This window comes from Hirundo rustica, chromosome Z (genome assembly GCF_015227805.2).
Source record: "Hirundo rustica isolate bHirRus1 chromosome Z, bHirRus1.pri.v3, whole genome shotgun sequence".
Classification (NCBI taxonomy): Eukaryota; Metazoa; Chordata; class Aves; order Passeriformes; family Hirundinidae; genus Hirundo; species Hirundo rustica.
Window position 1 is genome coordinate 82733260 of NC_053488.1, and position 20096 is coordinate 82753355.

Sequence of the window (20096 nt, forward strand, 5' to 3'; positions counted from 1 at the left end):
CACACACTATCTTGGAAACAGCCTTTAAATATATTTTTCTATTTCACCAGCCTGTTGCATATTCATAGACCATTCTGCATTATTCAAACATTTCTTTGAGTTTAGATGTTCTTTTGTTTGGTTTTAACCTTTGACTTGTCATTTTGCCATCCTGTAGATTAAATCAATATATTTTATTTTTCTTCATGGTTCCCTCCTGTTGTTTTTACACTCCCTGATAACAGAAACTCAATAAATTCTTCCTTTGGGGTTCTGGTTTTTGTCACTGTTATCTTAATCTAGATAGGATAATCCACAAATGTGACTATTCACCTAATTACCTTCACATTCTCTCAGTTAGTTGTATGAATAAAAGCATTTTAACATCACAGAGTCTCCATGACCTAAGATATCTATTTATCCCACTACTATTTCTAAGTTTTGTTAACAGCAGAAATAAAAACTATATTCATACAGCAAAGTTATTCCAACATTATCCATATAGCATTCCTTTTAATATTTGCAATAAGCCAACTTTATAATACGTATTTAAAATAGTGAGAAAGGACAAGCCAGAAATAAGTGACTGGCAGACAAGCACTTTTTACAACTATAAAAGATCACTATGATTTTTAAGAAATCAGAAATCTCCTATACACTCTCTGAGAGTGTAGAGAGTTCTCCTTGATGTGGAGATGTTCACATTGAGATACTTCCGTGGGACTGAGAGAGATCAGGAGACTCTTAGCACACCACCATCCTTCACTGGTAAGTCACATTGGCTCCTAATCTACACTATTTCTTCACTAGCTGTAACATAGGTACCTTATTTTTGTGCACTGTATTTTTATCTACTAGTAGTTATTTTGTTTATCCTGTGTTGTAAGTAAGCCCGTTAAAGTCTTATGTCTGTTTTCCTTATATCTTGTCAATAAATAATTCATGTTGTAATGGGCCTGATCAGTCATTATTAAGGACTTGTGCGTAAGAGTGGGTTTTGGGGTGCTGGCTGCCTCAATAAAGCTACTGCCTACTGCCAGAGACCTGAGCAAAGGCTGGGAGTTGTCTAAGCTCTCCCCTTTCATTCGTAACAAGCCCCATTTTCCCATAGCTTCAGCATTATAAATATATGGATTATGTGATGACAAATTCAGCTGTCCTAGTTCAACCTCACCTTTGCATTTCTCTTAATTCCAACAGTATCTCAATTAGGGGTTCTTTCTATAGGACATATAGCCCAGCTAGTGTTTTAACTGCCCAGAAACATCTGCAATAGCTCTCCCCTGGCTTCAGTTACCTGTTCTGAGTGCACCTGCAGACTCCAGCCCAGCCTCCCTGCTGCACACATACATAACAGCAAGACAGATGGATCTGGACGCTCATTTGTGATCATTAACAAGCAGTGCCAGTAAAAGATGACAACTTATGTGTCAGCTGAAACATTTGACATTCATTGGAACAAAGTTCCTATCAAATATATTTTGATAATAGCCAGTCTCTGAAAGATATTTTGCACCACACAGTTAGAACATGTTTGATGTCTTTCTTATGGAGGCAAGAAAGAGAACCAGAAGACAAATGCAGATGCAATCAGTGAAGAGAGACAGAAAATAACAGAAAATAACCAGAAAATAATCAGAAAATAACAAAGAAACAGTACTGTTGTCCTAGGTTACAATGTAAGATGTGCCCAAAGTATGTATTCTATCACCATCTACATGAGCTGTTGAAGCTAGGTTGGGCACTGTTTCCCTTGCCCCCTGCCTCCAGACTATCTTCTGTTAATGGCCCATCAATGCCCTGCTGCATGACTCATAGGTAACTCTGTCCAGGAGCTATCTCTGTTTAATGGGCAATCAAGGACCCATTACAAGACTGATAAAATGATATCAGCCCATTGTGAGATGCTCCGCCCAGGGGGAGGAACCAAGCATTCCCACCTGGATATAACCTGGGATTTGGGACAGCACAGGCAGCCTTACCCACTGGATTCCCAGAGGACAAGAGCTGCCAGACCTTTCTGCAGGAACACTGCTTCAACAAGACCACTTCATCTGGACTGCTACCACCACGGTTTCAGGTTGTATTCTGACTCTGTCAGTGATCTTTTGTACCATTGCATGTGTTTTATTTTATTGTATTTTACTTTTTTTTTCCTCTCCTATTAAATTGTTTTTTCTGACTTGGAGTCTCTCGCTGGTTTTGCCTTCAAGCCAGCACATCTGTCTATGGAGATAAACTGTGGAAACCCTTGAACCCTACAGGGAAACCTCCAGGGCTTTGCCCTGAAAGAATCTATCATAGAGTTTCCCTGCCGAGGCTGAAAGAAAAGATTCTCCCCCATGGTGCCCTGCAGAACTATTGCCAATCTACCTCAGTTTTGTTCTTCCTACCTCTTTTTGCTTTGCCCACCTCTATTGTTCATACCTCCCTAGTTCTCATGGTATTTCCTTTTCCTGATTCCCCGTTGTGGTATCCCTGGTGGCCTGCCCCTGTGTCCCCTATAAGTCATTGTTCGTTGTCCTACCCTTGTACCACCCCTTGCCCTCAGACCATTGGTTCCTGGCCCCATACTTAACCCTAGGCTCTCCTTTGATCTGGGTCTCTTGTCCCTGATCCCTTCAGCATGGTGAACGTAATAAACCTTCACTGGAATTCATCATACAGAAAGCCATTCCTTTCTTTCCTTCACTGAGCTCTCTGTGGCATGTGTGTGTGTGCATGGACTTGAAGTGATTGTTCCCATGGCCTACTCGAGTGGCTTCTGAAGGAGACGCTTCAGGAAGGTACCAGCATTTCACCATCCTGCCATGCTGCTACAGTAAGCAACAAGCCATGGGGCTTATCAACTCTGTCAGTAATGTAGATCCTGACACAGGTCTGTAGGTTCCAGAGGCTGCTATTGTTCCAAAGGGTGGTAGAGTCACTATGAAGGATCAGTAGGAAGTAAGGGATGAAGTTGCAACTAATGAACATTTTCATGGACAGCAAGTCAGTACTCAAAGTTGAAATCTGGCAGTACTCTCTATGAACAAAGGAGTGCATGTTTTAATATAAAAGTAATGCAAGGCCATTTGCAGTGATCTTAGAGGAGTCAGTTCTCCTGGTTCATTCCTGGGTGTGACTGAGCATTCCCCTTGACTTTCCACATTTAATTTCCATCTTAGGGCTGGCCCTTTCTCAGTTACAAGATTTAGTTGGTTCTCAGCGGATGGCAGAGTGACGTTGAATACTTATCCCCCGAAGTTCTTAAAAAAAATTTCTTATAGCAAGTTGAGATGGATAGTTACAGGAGTACATGTGTGTCTAAATGAGCTCCAAAATACTTAACAATCACTGTTGTGAGACCTCATGCATTACGATGCCATTTTAATCTTCTGAACACCAAGTGTTGGAGAGGATGAAGCCAGAAAGCCCTATAAATATGATTGCTTAGATTCTGAGAATGTGAAACCTGTAAGTGAGATAGAATTGAAAGTAAGTTTTGATGTTTGAGATGTCCTAGCTACTGGATGTCTGGGAAAACAGTTACGTGACCAGCTGAAGGTCACCTGCAGCCAGACCCAGAGGTCAAATGGAATGTTCTGTCTCACCCCCAATGTATGGTTCATCCCACACCTGTAACCCTCCCCTGAAGCATCAGGTATCTGTAACCCCATTGGCCCAAGCCCTGTTCCAGCCCACCTTGAGACCCCTGATAAGAGGTCCTGAGGGCGCTGGACTTTCTCTTTGCCTGGCACCCTTCCCCGAGGACTTTCCTCTCTTGGAATTTCCTCTCCCTACCTCTCCCTTCCCCCACTCCCTCGGCCTTGCCACGAGCTGCGCCTGGCAGCTCAGAGCAAGGCCGCATATCCTTTACAATAAACCTCATCTTCTAAAACCCTGCTTCAGAGATCTCTCTTCTTCATTCATCCACACCGTCCTGAAGTCTACAGCAGAGAAGTAATTTCTACAACCAAGCAACAATTTCTGAAGCCAGAGAGTCTCTCTGGGTTTATAACATGCTTGTCCTGCTACTTAGACTTTCTCTTCACTGATCTACTGCTGGATAAAAGCAATGTTGAAAGGACACTAAAACAACTGTCAAGATTTGTAGCTACATTAGTCATTCTGTCAAGAGACCTACAAAGAACCTCACTGAAGTTGAAGAATCTGCTGAAGCAGTGAGTTGCAACACATTCAAATCTCTCAAAAGTACATGATCAAGCAACTGCAGAAGCCACAAAAACCACAATTGATTCTGCAAACAGGAGGTACTAAAAAAAATCTTTGAACTCATCTCCAGTCTCTGGTATGTGATAAAAACCTGACTGTCCACATATTTATTCCTTTATATAGGAATAAAAGCAGTCAGGTGGGAAAATACAGGTTGAGTGACGTTCCCCTAGTGCTACAACAGAACTACCTGTACAAAGTGACAGTACTCTCCTATCACTGTGTGTAACTGGCATTTAGTTCCACTGAACTGGCCACTTTGGACACGCACTAACCCAACCAAAGGAATTATTTTGTAACATTTTTACCTGAACCTCAACCAATTGTTCCCCAGGCCCAGAAGAGCTAAGCAATCAATCGTCTCACAGGTCTTTTTGCCAAATATAACACTGTTAAACTTTGAATTCTACAGTACAGCTAGGAGCTTAAAAAAAAAAGCCTTACCAAATAACTGAGGCATCTGCGGCACCCAAACAGATGCCATAAAATCTAGAGCACCTCAGCTGAAAATTGACTAATGTAAAACCTTCTAAATTCATCCAACAAGGATATACCTTACAATACAGTGAAAACTTCTATAGATCTTTATCCTAATCACTGTGTTGGCCTAAGGGTACAGTTTAATCAGCTAACAAAGAGACATAACGTGTAAAACTTTTTTTTTTTTTTTTTTTTTTTTTTTTTTCCCTCCAAGAGGCAGGTGGAAAAGGGGAGAAAACTGTTGTTCTGTGATGCTCATTCAAATCAGGTGTCCACTCCAAGTTCCTGAGAGCTGATGTGTAGAAAGCATTTCTGACAATCTGGAAATCAGAACAATTATCACTGAAAGAAAGAAAGAAAAAGTTGTATTAGCTGAAAATAAGGTTTTTGGTTTATTCTAAATAGTAACTAACTTTGTGTGTGTTGTGCTCTCTTCTGGGGAGGCAGAAAAACAAGTGAAATGTACCATGCTTTAAGCACAGGTTATTGTATTGGTTAGGAAATTTATAGCAGTTATCGCCAGGGTTTGACTCTGGATATACCTGAGATACTGATTGTCTTGTGTGTCCGGTTGTGTCCCCGCTCCGGGTGGGAGCTGACCCCCAGCTAGCTCGGGTCAACACAGACACAAAGTTTCCAGTTCGTTTTGGCTTCTTGGCTTAGCAGCTGGACCCAAAGGTGACAGTCAACAGCAGCAGAAGAGAAAAGGCTGGCTCTCAGCTTAGCAGGTTAAAAGATGTTTATTAGCAGAGATCTCCAAGCTCCGAGGCGAGCAGCTGAGAGCTTCCAGGCTGAGAACCCAGTGGCTGAGAGCTTCCAGGCTGAGAACCCCGCGGCTGAGAGAGCCTCTTCCTCCCTCCTACCCCCTATAAGCGGGGGAGGGTCCCAGGGAGGATACAACAAGACAACAAATCAGGGGATTCAGGGGGTAACAAGGTGTGCCCACCCCCAAGCTTCAGACCACTAAAATCCAGAGCCAAAGGAATTTCCCCCAGGCTACCTATCACCTGAAGTCCTCTCCCGGAGATTTCACAATCCGGGAGGGACCCCGGGAGTGATAGACAAGCTGCCCCAGAGAGGGGGGTTGGGGCAGAGGGGATGTTACATGTCATGTGAGGTATGGGATGATTGACACAAAACACCTTATTATACAGACAACACAAAAGGGATACAGAATTGGGGATACAGTGAAACGAACCATAACATAAACTTCTTACAAAAATCTAATAAAACAGTTCTGCACCACCACAGTCTTGGTTTGAAAGACAGGTATATGCTAGGGAGGGGCAGGGCCTCCCTTGGAATGGAGAATTCAAACCCCCCTCTCTCAAAATTATTATAATTTAGAAAATTTAAGGGGCTTTCAGGCTGAAGTATGGGGATAGGAATAACAGTTTTTTACTAGTACGTATAACAAGAAAACAAAGAACAACTACAGCATTAATAATAAACAGAACCAGGAACCTCGAGGGGCTTTGTTTCAGAAAGCCTGGGGCAGTCTGATCTCGGTGCCCCTGCAGGACTCTGAGAGCACCAAGCTGGAATGGTGGAAAATCCCAGGCTGGTGGATGAGATCTGTCAGAAGCTCCGCGGTGGTAACTGGAACAGCAGGGATGTGCTGGCAAAGCAGGGGGAGTACAGGGCCACAGAGCAGCAAAAAACCTCAAAGCAGTGCAGGGCGGCAGCGAGACAGGGCTGGCTCAGCACGGCAGGAGGAGGCGAGCTCAGAGTTCTGGGGCACATGAGCAGATGATGGTACATTTCCAGGACCAGAGTTGGTGGTGACAGTGAACTCCTCCCACAGCAAGCAGCAGCCTGGCTATCCTCTCTCCAATGCTGAGAGCAAGAGAGTGTAGCTGCCTCCAACCCTGTCCTTTTTTCTGCCCCAAAAACTCACCCAATCTTCCCCCTCCCAACTTCTGGCCACCTCCTTGTTTTGGTCAGGCACCCATAAGTACGCAGTAGTTAGTCTCCTAGGAACTTATGGGGAAAAATTCTATAAGTAAAAAGGAAACAAACTGAACCCCCAACACTGATATACTTTGTGAAAAGTGCATATTATATTGCTCTATGCAAGATATTTACTATATGTATTATGTTGTATTGATTAGTAATGCTGTGTTAATATTTTGATAGTATGGTAAATGTAGTTTTGTAGTTAAAATGTAGTTTTTGTAGTTAAAATAGAAATTAAGTATTTTTTTTTTAAGAGAGGAAGGGGATACTTGCAAAGAGATAGCAGCCACAGGAACCGTAAATCTTTCAGAGGAAAAGAATTTATTACTTCCTTATCAGAGGAAACTAACTTCTCCTGCCTCGCTCAGCCCTGAAGATGCCATAGAGATTAAGAGGAAAAAAATTACACTGACCAGAGAGAATTCTTTGTTTGAATGGAATTTATGCATCATGTATGAGATGTATGAATATTCAACAGGCTATTACATTTAAGAGTTAATCCTCTGTTAACGGGGGTGCATTTTCAGAGCTTATTTGCCCAGAAAGGCACCCAGATGTCTGTTACTTTGATTTTATTGTCTCATATTGTCCTAACCCTAATTGTTTAAATTTTTATTACTCTAATTCTATTACTATTTTTATAACCATTTTATTACTATTAAACTTTTAAAATGTTAAAACAAATGATTGGTGGTTTTCACAACTTGATATATATTTGATCCTAGATATACTTGGATATATTTGATTTGATCCTTGTGAAGAGTAAAATAATATGGACTCTTGATCTAAAAGTTAGTACATCATTGGATGTTAAAGTTTTAAGCTTACCTGTTCAGTATCAGATGTTAAAATCTTCAAGTCCACCTCCCTTCACACTTAAAAGTTAATATTTTTTGTCTTTTCTGAGAAATTGGGACTAGTTAAGCCTATGTTTGTACCCTTTTTCCATCACCCTGAGTTGGCATCTCCATGTATGTTCATCCAATGTTCACCCTATGTTTGTACCTCTTTCCATCATCCTCTCTGTTGAGTACCACTTCTGCTGCTCCCAAGAGACTGTGTGCCCAAGGCTGTATGCAAATTAAGGTGCACCTGACACAAAAGACCCCTATAGATGACAAGCCACAGCAAAACTAAAGACTGAAAACAACATCTCTAACTTTGCGAGTGGTAAAGAACCTCCAGTCATCAACCAGAGCCAGTTTAGGTATCGTCACTGTGACCCAGCCAGCACTCGATCACCCCTAGACTGCAAGCTAGCCATTTTTTCCCAGGGACTTTTGTGAAGATAGACGTTCCAGTTCTGCTGTGCAGCAAAGCTGAACACCTCCTCCTCAGCATCGTCCATCAGGAGCAGCAGTGCTGTGTATGACCCCATGGGGCCCCACGCTAAAGCTGTTCTCAATAAAGGCTTTCTCAGAGGAGCTGGTCTCCTGGCCCATTCATTACAATCCTGGATACGGTTTAAGGCCAGTTCTGCCTTTCTTTTACTATTCTGTCCCCATTCATATACATTCTCATTTAAAAGCGGAGTTTGTGCTGAAAATTTGAACTTTTCTTGGAAGATATGGGTTGAGATGCAAACTGAGCTCTGGGTGGGAGCCCGAGGTGGGTTCTGAACTGCCAATCTTTGGGATAACAAAGGGCATAAAGATGGGTGATGCCAGCCAGGTGGATGGAAACAGTGACATAGCAGGAGCCAGGAAATGCCGATCTTGTTGGATAACAAAGGAGAGTGAAGTTGGTGGACACAGAGACGGGGGCAGGACCAGAGGACTGAGGAGGGAGAGTGAGACCTGTGGGAGGAGACACTGTGATGTGATAAAAGCCCAGGGGTTGCTTAATTGAGATCCTCCTCGGAGGCACTAGCTAGAGCTCTTTATGTGTTGCTGTGCCGGGAATAAATCCCTTTATGGGACGAGACATCTGAGACTCAGCCATGGGAAACCTGGTCTGACTGTGTGAGTGGGATGTGTGGGGAGCCAAGCGGGGGACCCGTCGTGTCACGGGAGCCGCCGTGAAGAGGCTTCTGTCCCAGCGGGAACTGTCTCTGGCGCTGGGAGCATGGCTGCCAAGGGTGTCGTGAACGGTCGGACTGGGAGGGTTCTTTATCAGCTGTGCTGGCACACCAGGGCCCGCGGGTGCCTGCGCAGCGCTCTGCGAGCGGCTCGGGGGCACGGCGGTCCCCTGAGGGGAGCGCGCGGGGCGGGCGGGGCCGTGAGGGGGGGCCAGGGCCGCGCGAGCACCGCCAGGCGGCGCCCCCGCCCCGCCGAGCGCGCGCAGCCCGGGGCGGCCGCGCGGCGCTTCCGGCGGCGCAGGAAGGGGCGGTGCGCGCGGCTCCGGTGAGCCGCGGTACCGCAGGGACTGCGGATCGGGGAGCTCGGGGAGCCGCGGCGGGAACGCCGGGACTGCGGATCGGGGAGCTGCGGCGGGAACGCCGGGACTGCGGATCGGGGAGCTCGAGGAGCTGCGGCGGGAGTGGCGGTACCGCCGGGACTGCGGATCGGGGAGCTCGGGGAGCTGCGGCGGGAACGCCGGGACTGCGGATCGGGGAGCTGCGGCGGGAACGCCGGGACTGCGGATCGGGGAGCTCGGGGAGCTGCGGCGGGAACGCCAGGACTGCGGATCGGGGAGCTGCGGCGGGAACGCCGGGACTGCGGATCGGGGAGCTCGAGGAGCTGCGGCGGGAGTGGCGGTACCGCCGGGACTGCGGATCGGGGAGCTCGGGGAGCTACGGCGGGAACGCCGGGAACGCCGGGACTGCGGATCGGGGAGTTCGGGAACCTGCGGCGGGAACGGCGGTACCGCCGGGACTGCGGATCGGGGAGCTACGGCGGCTCCGGCACCGAGCGCCGTGGAGCGGGACAGGCGGGGACCGGGCTGCGGGAGGGCTCGCCGGGAGACGCCGGTGCGCGCTGGCCGCGATGTGTCCGCGTCAGCGCCCGAGCGCGTCTCGCGGTCTCTCGGCGCTACGGGTGAGGAGGCGGCGGTGCCGGAGCCGTGCGGTCACGGCATCGGAGAGGGGCCGGGGCACAGGGTTCGTGTCGTACCGTTACCGGGAGCCGCGACCGGGAACCTGGATATGGCCACCGCTTTCAGCAGCCTTGACCTGGTGCGGGAGATAGGGAACTCTACAGCTGGGTTTAGAAATTGAGGACTGCGTTAGAACCATATGGAATCCGTGCTAGTGCACTTATTCTTTGAAATTCTTACAGTGCATCTCTTTTCTAGGAAGGATGATTTCCGAAAGCAGCTCCTTCATCAAGGGTGTGGTGCTTGGAGGAGCCTTCTGCATGCTGGTTACGCTCCTCGGACACATTAAGGTGGGCCATGGGACCAAAGCACATCACCACGAGCATCATCACATCCAGGCTCCCAATAAGGAAGATGTCTTAAACCTTTCAGAAGGTGAACGTGTGGAGCTTAGTAAAAGCATCCGTGTTTACTGTATCATCCTTGTCAAACCAAAAGATCTGGGGCATTGGGCAGCAGCAAGGGAGACCTGGAGCAAGCACTGTGACAAGGCAGAATTCTACAGCTCGGAAAATGTCAAAGTGTTCGATTCTGTATCCGTCAACGCAAATGATTTGTGGGCGATGATGCGGAAAGCTTACAAGATAACATATGAACGCTATAAGGATGAATTCAGCTGGTTCTTCCTTGCATATCCAACGACATTTGCTATAATTGAAAATCTCAAGTATTTCTTACTGAAAAAAGACCCCTCACAGCCTTTTTACATAGGCCACACTGTGAAATCTGGTGACCTTGAGTATGTAGATGGCGAGGGAGGAATCGTCTTAAGTATTGAGTCACTAAGACGACTCTCCGGTGTTCTTGGAGACCCCGACAAGTGTCCAGAGCAGGGAGGTATGATTTGGAAACTCGCAGAGGACAAACAGCTGGCAATCTGCCTGAAGTACACTGGCGTGTTTGCTGAAAACGCTGAAGATTCAGAAGGGAAAGATGTCTTTAACACTAAATCCGTCGGAGCACTCATTAAGGAGGCCATGTCCACTCACCCGCAGCAGGTGGTGGACGGCTGCTGCTCCGACATGGCCATCACCTTCAGCGGGCTGGCCCCCAACCACATGCACGTGATGATGTACGGGGTGTACAGGCTCAGGCCCTACGGCCACTCGTACAGTGATGCCCTGGTCTTCCTGCCCCCACCAGGCTCGGACAATGACTGATGTGTCCTCAGAGGAGGCATGGAACCGTGGAGTCGGCTCTTCTCACAATACACAGTTGTACTGACACATTATGGTACTGGTATACGGGGATTTTTTTGCACATGGAGGGTTGGTAAAGCTCTTAATTTTAAAAGTGGAAAGAGAATTTTTTTCTAAATCTTTTATAGAGAAATGCTTCTGGCTTTTGACAGTGCTGGAATGAAATGATAAGAAAAGCTGTTAATGGTTATTGTGAAAGGAAATTAAATTTATAGGGGGGATTTGCACATGTAAATATTTATTAATGAAAACTCAAATGAACTTTAGTCTACTCTTACAAATATATTTTTGTAAGACTTTGATTATTTCAGTTCTTCCCGGCATTTCTAGAATGTCTTTATATCTTTCTAAGATGTACCAATAAAACTGGCTACAGATTCAGTCTCAGACTGTAACTTTAGGCTGTTTTTTTTAAACTGAACTACACAATAGCTTGAGCTTATACAGCACCTGCCAGCTCATGTACAGCCTTCTAACAGCAGGAAGCAAGGTGACAAGAAATCTTGCAGCAAGTGCCCTTTGGACTACTGTTTCTAAGCAGACAAAAGAAAAAGATAAACTGTATTTGAATAGCTATTAACACGGTCAGGGAGTCTGTTAGCACAAGATAAATTGCGCATGTGAAATTCTGCTCCATCTATAAGCATGTTAGAATAAAGGTTCAGTATTTTTACTCCTGTTAGTGGGTGCTAATAGTGTTTACAAGGAAGTTGGTTAATTGTCAGTACAATTCAGTGCCTTTTTTTTTTTTTTTTTTTTTTTTTTTTAAACAATAGAGTGCAGTCAGTTTTACACAAGTTCCTGGTCACACTCTTGTCCACTCACGTGGATGGACAAGCAGCACTTCAGTACTTACTCCATGTAGAATTCACCGATCTGACATGGGTGTTTCAAGACTTGAGGAACATACTACTGTCCATCTGTTACATCTAGGACTATCACAAGCTTTGTTGGTACTACAATATTCATAAAACATGGGAGCAGACTGTGTTACCTCACCTTTAACCAACCACTTGTAAAACCCTACCCTGAGTTACAGGTGGGCAGGTGGGGAAGTGGAACAGCTGCTTCAGAGCTGATGAGATTATCCACATCTTGGGGTTTTTTTGTTTTAAGCATCAGATTTTTGACAAGAAAGGTAATGCAACTGCTCAGACCTCCATACAAGCTCCCACAGCTCAGCTGCTTTTTAAGTGAGAGAAAATGCACTTTCGCATCCTGTCAGTCAGAGCTCAGCTGACAGCAACACATACACAATTGCTGCCAAAACCTAGGTAAAACTTGTACCTTTGATGTTTTGCTAAACTAGTATATAAATTAAGCCTGATTTGGCTTGTTTCTTCTTACAGAATAATACAGCTGCAAAAGTTTTGACAAAACCAGATAAAGAAAGCAAAAGTTTAATTTCAGTGTTTCTGATGATTAAAAACAGTTCTGACACCCCTGCAGCAACAGCAGCCATAGGAGAATGAGAGTGAAAAATTCTGAGAAAAAAAATCTCATTTGTCAAAGATCTGAGGTGCTGCAGGACAACAGGAAAAGATGGAAGGGTAAAAGCAAACCACAAAAGGCAAGAATAGCTACTTTTATACAAAAATAAAAAACCTCTGAAGCATAAACTGATTTCCCATAGTACTAAGCAGAAATCAGTTTATTTACAATGAAAGCTTTAAGATGCACAGAAATGTTCACCAGCATTCTCAAGGTCTGAGGTTTGATCAGAACTTTTTCTGCAACACTTTAAATTTTGTCTTCCTACACTGAAAAATAGTTTCATATTTACCCTATAATTTTCAGAAGACTTGTAAATTATTTTAGAGAATTTTAAAAGCACTATGTATTGGGCAATACATTCCTTCTGCCATGTCTTAACTTGGCATTAGAATCAGATGGAGAACACCTTGACTACTATTGTCTATAAAGGTCCCTGGATGAGGAACCCAAGCCTGCAGAACATCACCAAGACAAGGTGCTGGCACATTCTCCTGTTGTAAAATGCATGTGTTAGAATAAAGGTTTGAAATATTAATAAATGCTTCCAGAGACAGTTATGAGTGGTAGACCGTAAAAGTTTCCTTAATTTATTACAGTATTCCATTTTTCCATAGGCATAGCTTTGGGTATGCTGAACAAAGGATTGGGTTATCCAGACAGACACACAGTGCTCCTGAACCCATTCTGTAGCTGTATGGAGAAATGTGGCAGTGTGCACAAGCTGCGAGCTCTTCAAGTTCTGCCTGAAAAATTGCTCCTGGCTATGCTGAAACACGTTTTGCTGTCACGGCTTTATTTAACAGCAATTTTGTTTCTGCTCCTAAAATAAGGCGGCACACAGGGAGTAGAGAGTATCAGGCACCAGGGCGGCACACAACTTCTCTGGGGGTGTGCTCACCATTACTACAAACTCCACTAGAGGAGAACAGTGTCAAAGTGTTGGCAGGTAGAAATCTGAACATACATACAGTCTTCAGATATGAGCCACCACAAAAGAATTTCTAACCCACATATCAGTCTGAGTTCACAAATCCTATACAGATAAATGCATATTAAGAAGAGAAAATCCTTAAGTTAAATGAAGTTGATGCTCTTAATAAGTTAAAAAATAAGATCAGAAAACCTGATTTCTCCACATTCAAGAAACTAGGTAGACTAACAAGATGTCAATCAGAAGAAAAAATCTGAAATGCTTCACAGGTTTTATAAACCATATTTATATTTCACACATACTTTATATTACTCTTTTAGAAGAGCACAAAAATGTAAACATTTCTAGGCTTTTTCCTCCTTTCCATTTAAAACAGTCTACTCACAGTCCATGCAGAATCTTTCATCAAATATCTTCAGTCACTGAAGACTCAGGTTTAAGACAAAATAACTGTAATAAAAAGAAATCTAGAAAACTATTGTAGCCTAACAGTACTTTTGCATTCAATTGGATTTATTTAGCATAGCCACAGAACAAAATAATTTGTACATTCAGTCACATTAAAAACAAGGAATTACAAAGCAGTCCACATTTAATCTAAGTGCATTCCTTTGGAGTAACAGTTCTTGTTGTTTCACTTGTATGTCTTCATATGCCAAAGGCCATCATTTAAATAGTGGATATTTTCAATACCAATCCCTTTGTTGACCTTCTCACTGTAGAAGGAAAAACGTAGAAGTATTAACTGGGTTAAATAGGATACCACTGCAAAATATATTATTTTAAGCAAAAACTGCAGCATTTGTCAAATGGAAAGGGAAAGCTATCAACCACAAAGTCGTTATCTTCCACAGCAAGTGGTCAAGAAACAATATTTGTTATTACATGTGTCCACATTGCTGACTGATAAGAGGACAATATTTGCCTTCCACTTTTTTTTCAACAGCTTTCCACAGTATTTTTACTACTTCTTTGTGGGACACAGTTCTTCAGACAAGACTTCTGCTATTTTACCATTAATTAATTTTACCATTTCTCTATCAAAGTAGCACAACAATTGTGAGGCTTCCCCTCCCACCAAAGGATGTGGTACAAGACAATTGGAATGTGGAATCTAACAAGTTCTGGTTCCAAGTGCCACTGACACAATCAAATGCAGGTGGAGCTGCCTCACTTCTAGCTGCAGGTCATCTACCCATTTAATAAAGAATTAAAAATGCTAAATTTACGTGCCAAGGACACGCAGCTTGTTACAAACATGCTATCCTTTATAGTATTACATCTTTTGAGTCATGTCATCTTTAAAAAATTGCTGCTTTGTGTCTGCAATGAATGTGTTTATTTTCCAGTTAAAAAAAAAAAAAAAAGGTTCTGCCACAATAAACAAGACAAATCTCTTTCTGGGAGTGAGAACAAATTTCATTTCCTGGAGAATATAAAATATAATTTAATCTATTTACACCAAGCGTTCTATTACTTACACAACCTGTCCAAAGGTAATCAGGAAGGAAAATGCTGCTAACACAATATTAACACATTATATGTAGTAATCACACCAAGAGATTGAAATCCCACTGTGCAAACCAGAAGATTTTGGAACTGTGTCACACTAAAAAGCAGCTACAGGCTGCAGAAAGGAGTATAATTTCATTTTCCTCTCCAGTTCATGTTGCTTCTTACAGGAACACGGTATTCAGCTGTAAAGCTGGTGGATTTGAAGTTAGGTATATAAAGGACCTTAGTTTGCAATTATCACAGTAAATCACGGCAGTCCTAGGACTGGGACACAAGAAGCTTTTCTTTCCACTTACTCTTGGAGTCTTTTGAAGCACGACAAAGAATCCTGAAGAATATAATTCCTCAACAGCTACAGCAAGTCCAAATCCAGGTTTCTGCAGTCCTACTCTATCCCCATCCTCTAAGACATTCCCAACTCTCTGCCTCATGTTACTATTACTGCTTAGGACAGGCTTCTGCTGAGAATTAACCATTCAAAAAAGACTAACTTGTTTTCACCAAAAAAGCTTCCTCACTGCCACAAGTGACAGATGGATCTGGAAACCAACACACCCCAAACCTGCTGGGTGCACCTCGCATCCTGCAAGACGTTAACAGAACTTAAAATGACAAAGTGATTTAGCTGCTTATAATTTAGCACTATCTGAGAGCCAAGAACAACTAACGTCCATTTCCATTTTCTGTACCTCTTTTCCTTCTCAAATGGTTTTCAGTTTATCCCCTGAGCAGACCTCTAAATTTCACAAGAGGCTCAGCTAAGTTAGTCAGCACAGCAAGCAGGAATACTGCATGTGGGTACACCCTAAGGAAAAAGAGCAAGCCACAGAGAAAAACAAGCCTATACAGGCAACCAAGCTCCAGTAGGACTTGAGTCTCTGCTGTCCCTGCAGACAAAAATCTCTTCAGTGTTTTCAATCCTCTCAAATCCAAATTACATCTCTTGCCTAGCTCAGGTAGTAAATACTTGATAAAAGTGTATTTTTGTTCAACAAGATCTTTGAGAAAATATAATGAGAGCACTAAAAATACTAACATTCAGTAGTAGTACTAATGTTTTGTTTCTTAAATTCCATATTCATATGAAAAGAACTATTTTGATTCCCAATAAGGAGAGAAGACATTTCCCTGCCTCCTTTTCTTTCCCTGAATACCAGTCAACAAAATGAAATCTTACAACTTCAGTACTTGAACAACACAAGCTGCTGCAACAGCAATGCAGGAACCTTGACAGTGGTGCTTATACTCCAAACTAACATAAGAATAACATGGGACAGGTTATATTTCAGCTTACACACTAGAAAACACTTACATGTCCTCAGCTGACATCTTCATTACTCCCACACATAATGCATGTTGTTTTCCCTCTGCCATTATTGCCTGCAAATGATTGCTAAGGAAAACAGTTTTCTTTTTAAACTATATCAGAAAAGTAAAAGCAAATATGAAGAAATTACTTCCAAAAACACTTTCAAAAGCCAGTGTTGAACTTTCAACCTTTTAGTAATTCTAGAGCTGCAGCTCTTAAAGATAAGCAGAACAATGCACTGAATTTAACAACTGAATCAGTGTGTAGAACAAAGCATGTATTTATGAACTTGGAACAGCAACTACAGAAAAAATCTCCCAGTGCTACATTTCTTTCTTTGTGCCCAGCACAGAGATGACAGTCTCTGCCTTTCTGGAACTAAATGGCACATGTTTGTGGGGCCATTTTAGATTCCAAGGCACAGAAGAACTGAGACACCAATTTAAAAACCACAAGTACTGAAATCACACGTGTCCTTTTCAGAATTTAGCAACACATGATGTTAACTGCTGGTCTTTTCCCTATAACATCTAACTAACAACAAAAGCAGCACAGCTTGGTGTTATAAACACTGTATTTGTTCAGGGTTTTTTGTCAGTAATATAATGAGTGAATTAGCACACTTTCCTCATTTTACATATGCTAACTTCATCACAGACACACAGAGCAAGTCCTGCCTGTAGTAAATCTGACCCAAAACATCTTTCCTAATTCCCAAGGAACAGCAGAGAATTCTTTAAAGGGAATACAGGATTGACTGAGAAGGTAGGGGACAAATTGCACTGCACCTCATCTACTTTTACTGTTCTGTATAAAATCACCAAGGAGCTCCACTTATCAATGAGGTTAATGGAACAGCAGCCCACCCAACGGTACAGCAGGAATAGTTATATGGTTTGGAATACACAGTAAGTGAAAAAATATGAACCATTTTAACCTTGCCAAGCAACATCTAAACCTCTGCAGCTCCTTTCTCATTACTAGTTATTTCATGAAATCCAATTAAAATCCAAAGTAACACAAATAATGTCAACTGAGAACACAAGAACAGAAATTTAACTCCTCTCACAGTGAGCAATAATTCATAGTTAAAAAGGATACAACGACAGTGTCAACAGCAGCAGGGTAAAGCTTTGCTCCAGGAGACGTCAGGCCAGGACACATTATATTAGCTCCACTCAGGACAAATTTAATGGCACCTTTATCAACCTGCTGATGCGGGAGAATAAATGGATCTAGGAGGGGAAAGATACAGCATTGCAATTAATACAGCACCATGACAACATGAATAGCTTATTATCAAGTCAGTTTAAGTGGGGCAATTATAGAGCGTCCTGCAAGGGTAGAAAGTTTGCGAAACAATTACCAGAGCTCCAGCTGGGCAGCACCATCCCAGAAGGACACAAATACTGACCCCAAATGACACAGGTACTGTCCTCCCAGACCACATCTTTTATCTAAAAACCAAATATAATCCAGCACTTCAGACTATGGTTCCTCCACATCACAGACCCACAAATTGAGCAACAATTTACCTCTAGGGAAAAGCAACCACCCAAGTGCCCATCCTAAGAGATCTTAAAACCAGGAGGTCTTAAATTCTGCAAACTCCATGCACTCTTACAAATTACTCCAACATGGAAGAAAAATAGTTTAATGTTAACAGAACAAAAAAAGGCAAACATGGACAAAATTCATGAAAGCTGCCAGTTCTCCAAGCATCCTGCAAGCGCAGTCACCCTCTTGAAGCATTTCCAACACTGAGATCTGACTGAAGAATGTTTTCTTGGATCCAAAACAGAGTAACACAATCAAGTAGAACAAGAAGAAAAAAAGTGCAAGAGTAAATTGTGAAAAGTAAAAAGCATGCAGCATAAGTTCCTACAGGAGACAGATATGTATTACATCATTAAACTCAGGAAGACAGAACATTTTTTTAGTAAGAACTTACAATTATTTGTATAACAAGCTTGAAAGGAAAAAAGACAGGGACCAACAATAGCAAATTTATCTCTCTGTCCTAGGGGAGCCTCTTAAGACTTTTTTACAGACCTTTGCACAATTTAATTCTTACCTACCAAAGTTCAGATTGCTCAACATATAGCATGAAAGCAATTCACATAGACGTGAAACAGAAAATTAATAAATTCCAGTTAAGAAAGTATAATGTACCTTTAAGATGTATTCTGAAATATGCATAAGCATGGAATACATGGATCGGAAGCTTTTTTTTAATTTGGTTCTACAGATGTCCTGTGGAATCACACTGTCACCCTTTGCTTCCCAGCACAACCACCCTCAGGAAACTTACATTTGTGAAGCAACCTTAGTGTCGGGTAAAAAATCCCTTCTCTTTGCCTGAAGAACAGCAACTCTCCATTCACAGTGAGGATTTCTATATGTTCATGACTGCAAGATTAAAAAAAAAAATTCAAATAGCTACTTAACCCTTCTATAGTTTAAATACAGTATTTTACTTTATGAAGTCCAGTCTATCTTAACACCTGAGAATAAGAAGAGTCAATTAGCAACAACATTTGTAACTAAAAATATTATTCTTTTGTATGACTTTTTCTTCATCAGTGGTCTCCTGTTCACTTCTTCGACCTTTGAGAAAAAAAAGAAACCTACTGACAAAACACACAAACTGCATTTCTTTGGGTGTTGCTTTTTGAATGCAATACAAAGAGTGAATAAGGAGAACTCCGCAAAAATGTACTACCCTCTATTTAGAAAAAGGGAAAATAATGAAGATAATATATGGAAACCCAAAAATAGTACAAAATGTTACTGAGAGGAATCCAAACAAATTTGAGCTTCCATGTCCATAAAGCTGAATGCTTCCCTTCAACAACAGTGATGTTCTGATCTTAGAGAGACCCTGAATACACTGTATATTAAGTACCAGGCAGAATTTTTAAGTTCCTCAAGCATCCTACAAGCATTTGCCTTTAAAGCACAATAAGCACATGCCAACTTTCTAGCTTGGCAATAACACGGACTACTAGCTATTAAGGTATGATGGAAGCCTATCGAAAGTGCTATGATTATCTACTGTACAAAGTAAACACACAAAGGAAGCAGTCCTAGCACCTTAAAAGCAAACTTTGAGAGAAAAGATACTTACCATCTTACTATTTTGACTGGATCTTTCTTTGGCATGATTTGGTTTAGCCATGGTTCAATAACAGGAAATTGGTCTATCAGTTGATTCTTGATGCCTTTAATAACTGAAGTCTTTAGCTGGATACAGTTTGATACATTCTCCTTTTCATCAAATCTGTCAGGTGAGTGAAAGTGTTTTAGAAATGCACAATTTGCTGCACAAAAGATGCATTTTTCAGCATCTGCCTTCAGAAATATTTATAAATTCACTGTAAAAGTCTAATAGCAGACTGACTGTCCAACCTTCAAATGCAGGATTTCTTGAGGCTTAAATTTGTCCCCTGGGAACACTGGGCTGGGGGAGGGCAGGGGATCCCCCTCAGCAGCCTGTCCTCACCTCTAAACTTTTTGTACAGCCGCAAAACACGTGTTTAATCTCACAGACAAACTCTGGCACACAGTGCTACTTTATTCAACTCCTAAAGTACTTTGCTGGTAACACAACACCCACAGCCCTGTCCCGATGCGAATCCTTCCCGTCCACCACAGAAATACGAACGGCGCTTTCTATCGCTCGAAGCTGGGACAAGTTAATGACTCAGCTCCATTTAACGAGCGAGTGCCCAAGGCAAAGCCGAGGGCTGCGGGCGGCGCTGCCCGAGGAGGCCGCGGTGCCGCTCCCGTCAGCGCAGCGCCGAGCCCGGGGCTGAGGGGGCGCCGGGCCCGCTCCCTTCCCCCGCGCCTCCCACGCCCCCAGCCCTGCCACACTCACTTCTTGAACATCCTGCGGGCGGGGGGCGCCGGGCGGGCAGGCCGGGGCCGGCGGGCGGGCGGGCACCCACAGCCTCGGCGCTGCTCACACGCGGCTCCGGCCGGGCCG

The 20096-nt window shown here is 43.1% G+C and overlaps 2 protein-coding genes across 7 annotated transcripts; one reads left to right on the forward strand and one right to left on the reverse strand.

Annotated features, from left to right (window-relative positions):
- The first annotated feature begins 8493 nt into the window (after positions 1 to 8493).
- On the forward strand, positions 8494 to 11249 carry C1GALT1C1 (C1GALT1 specific chaperone 1). 6 transcript variants are annotated; one of them, XM_040089414.1, is made up of 2 exons: positions 8494 to 8591; positions 9862 to 11249. In XM_040089414.1, exon 2 carries the CDS (start codon positions 9867 to 9869, stop codon positions 10821 to 10823), a length of 957 nt encoding a protein of 318 aa, XP_039945348.1. In that variant the 5' UTR covers positions 8494 to 8591; positions 9862 to 9866; the 3' UTR covers positions 10824 to 11249. The 6 variants fall into 6 exon arrangements, with proteins under 6 accessions (XP_039945348.1, XP_039945353.1, XP_039945350.1 ...); XM_040089419.1 differs by lacking the exon at positions 8494 to 8591 and adding an exon at positions 8949 to 8972; XM_040089416.2 differs by lacking the exon at positions 8494 to 8591 and adding an exon at positions 9011 to 9114.
- A 2530-nt stretch (positions 11250 to 13779) lies between these two features.
- Positions 13780 to 20096, reverse strand: MCTS1 (MCTS1 re-initiation and release factor). The gene is made up of 6 exons (XM_040089421.2): positions 19989 to 20096; positions 19239 to 19391; positions 18423 to 18520; positions 17213 to 17346; positions 16115 to 16182; positions 13780 to 14003 (listed from the first exon to the last, which is right to left on the reverse strand). The coding sequence occupies exons 1-6, from the start codon at positions 19997 to 19999 to the stop codon at positions 13922 to 13924; spliced, it is 546 nt and encodes a 181-aa protein (XP_039945355.1). The 5' UTR covers positions 20000 to 20096; the 3' UTR covers positions 13780 to 13921.

What these genes read in the sequence shown, in the direction of transcription:
- C1GALT1C1 (XM_040089414.1), top strand. Translation starts at nt 9,867, where the DNA reads ATGATTTCCGAAAGCAGCTCCTTCATCAAGGGTGTGGTGCTTGGAGGA.
- MCTS1 (XM_040089421.2), bottom strand. An exon ending in CCAGTCAAAATAGTAAGATG is followed by an intron (nt 18,521 to 19,238) that starts GTAAGTATCTTT and finishes TTAATCTTGCAG; the next exon opens with TCATGAACATATAGAAATCC. An exon ending in AAGATGTCAGCTGAGGACAT is followed by an intron (nt 14,004 to 16,114) that starts GTAAGTGTTTTC and finishes TTCCTTCTACAG; the next exon opens with TGAGAAGGTCAACAAAGGGA.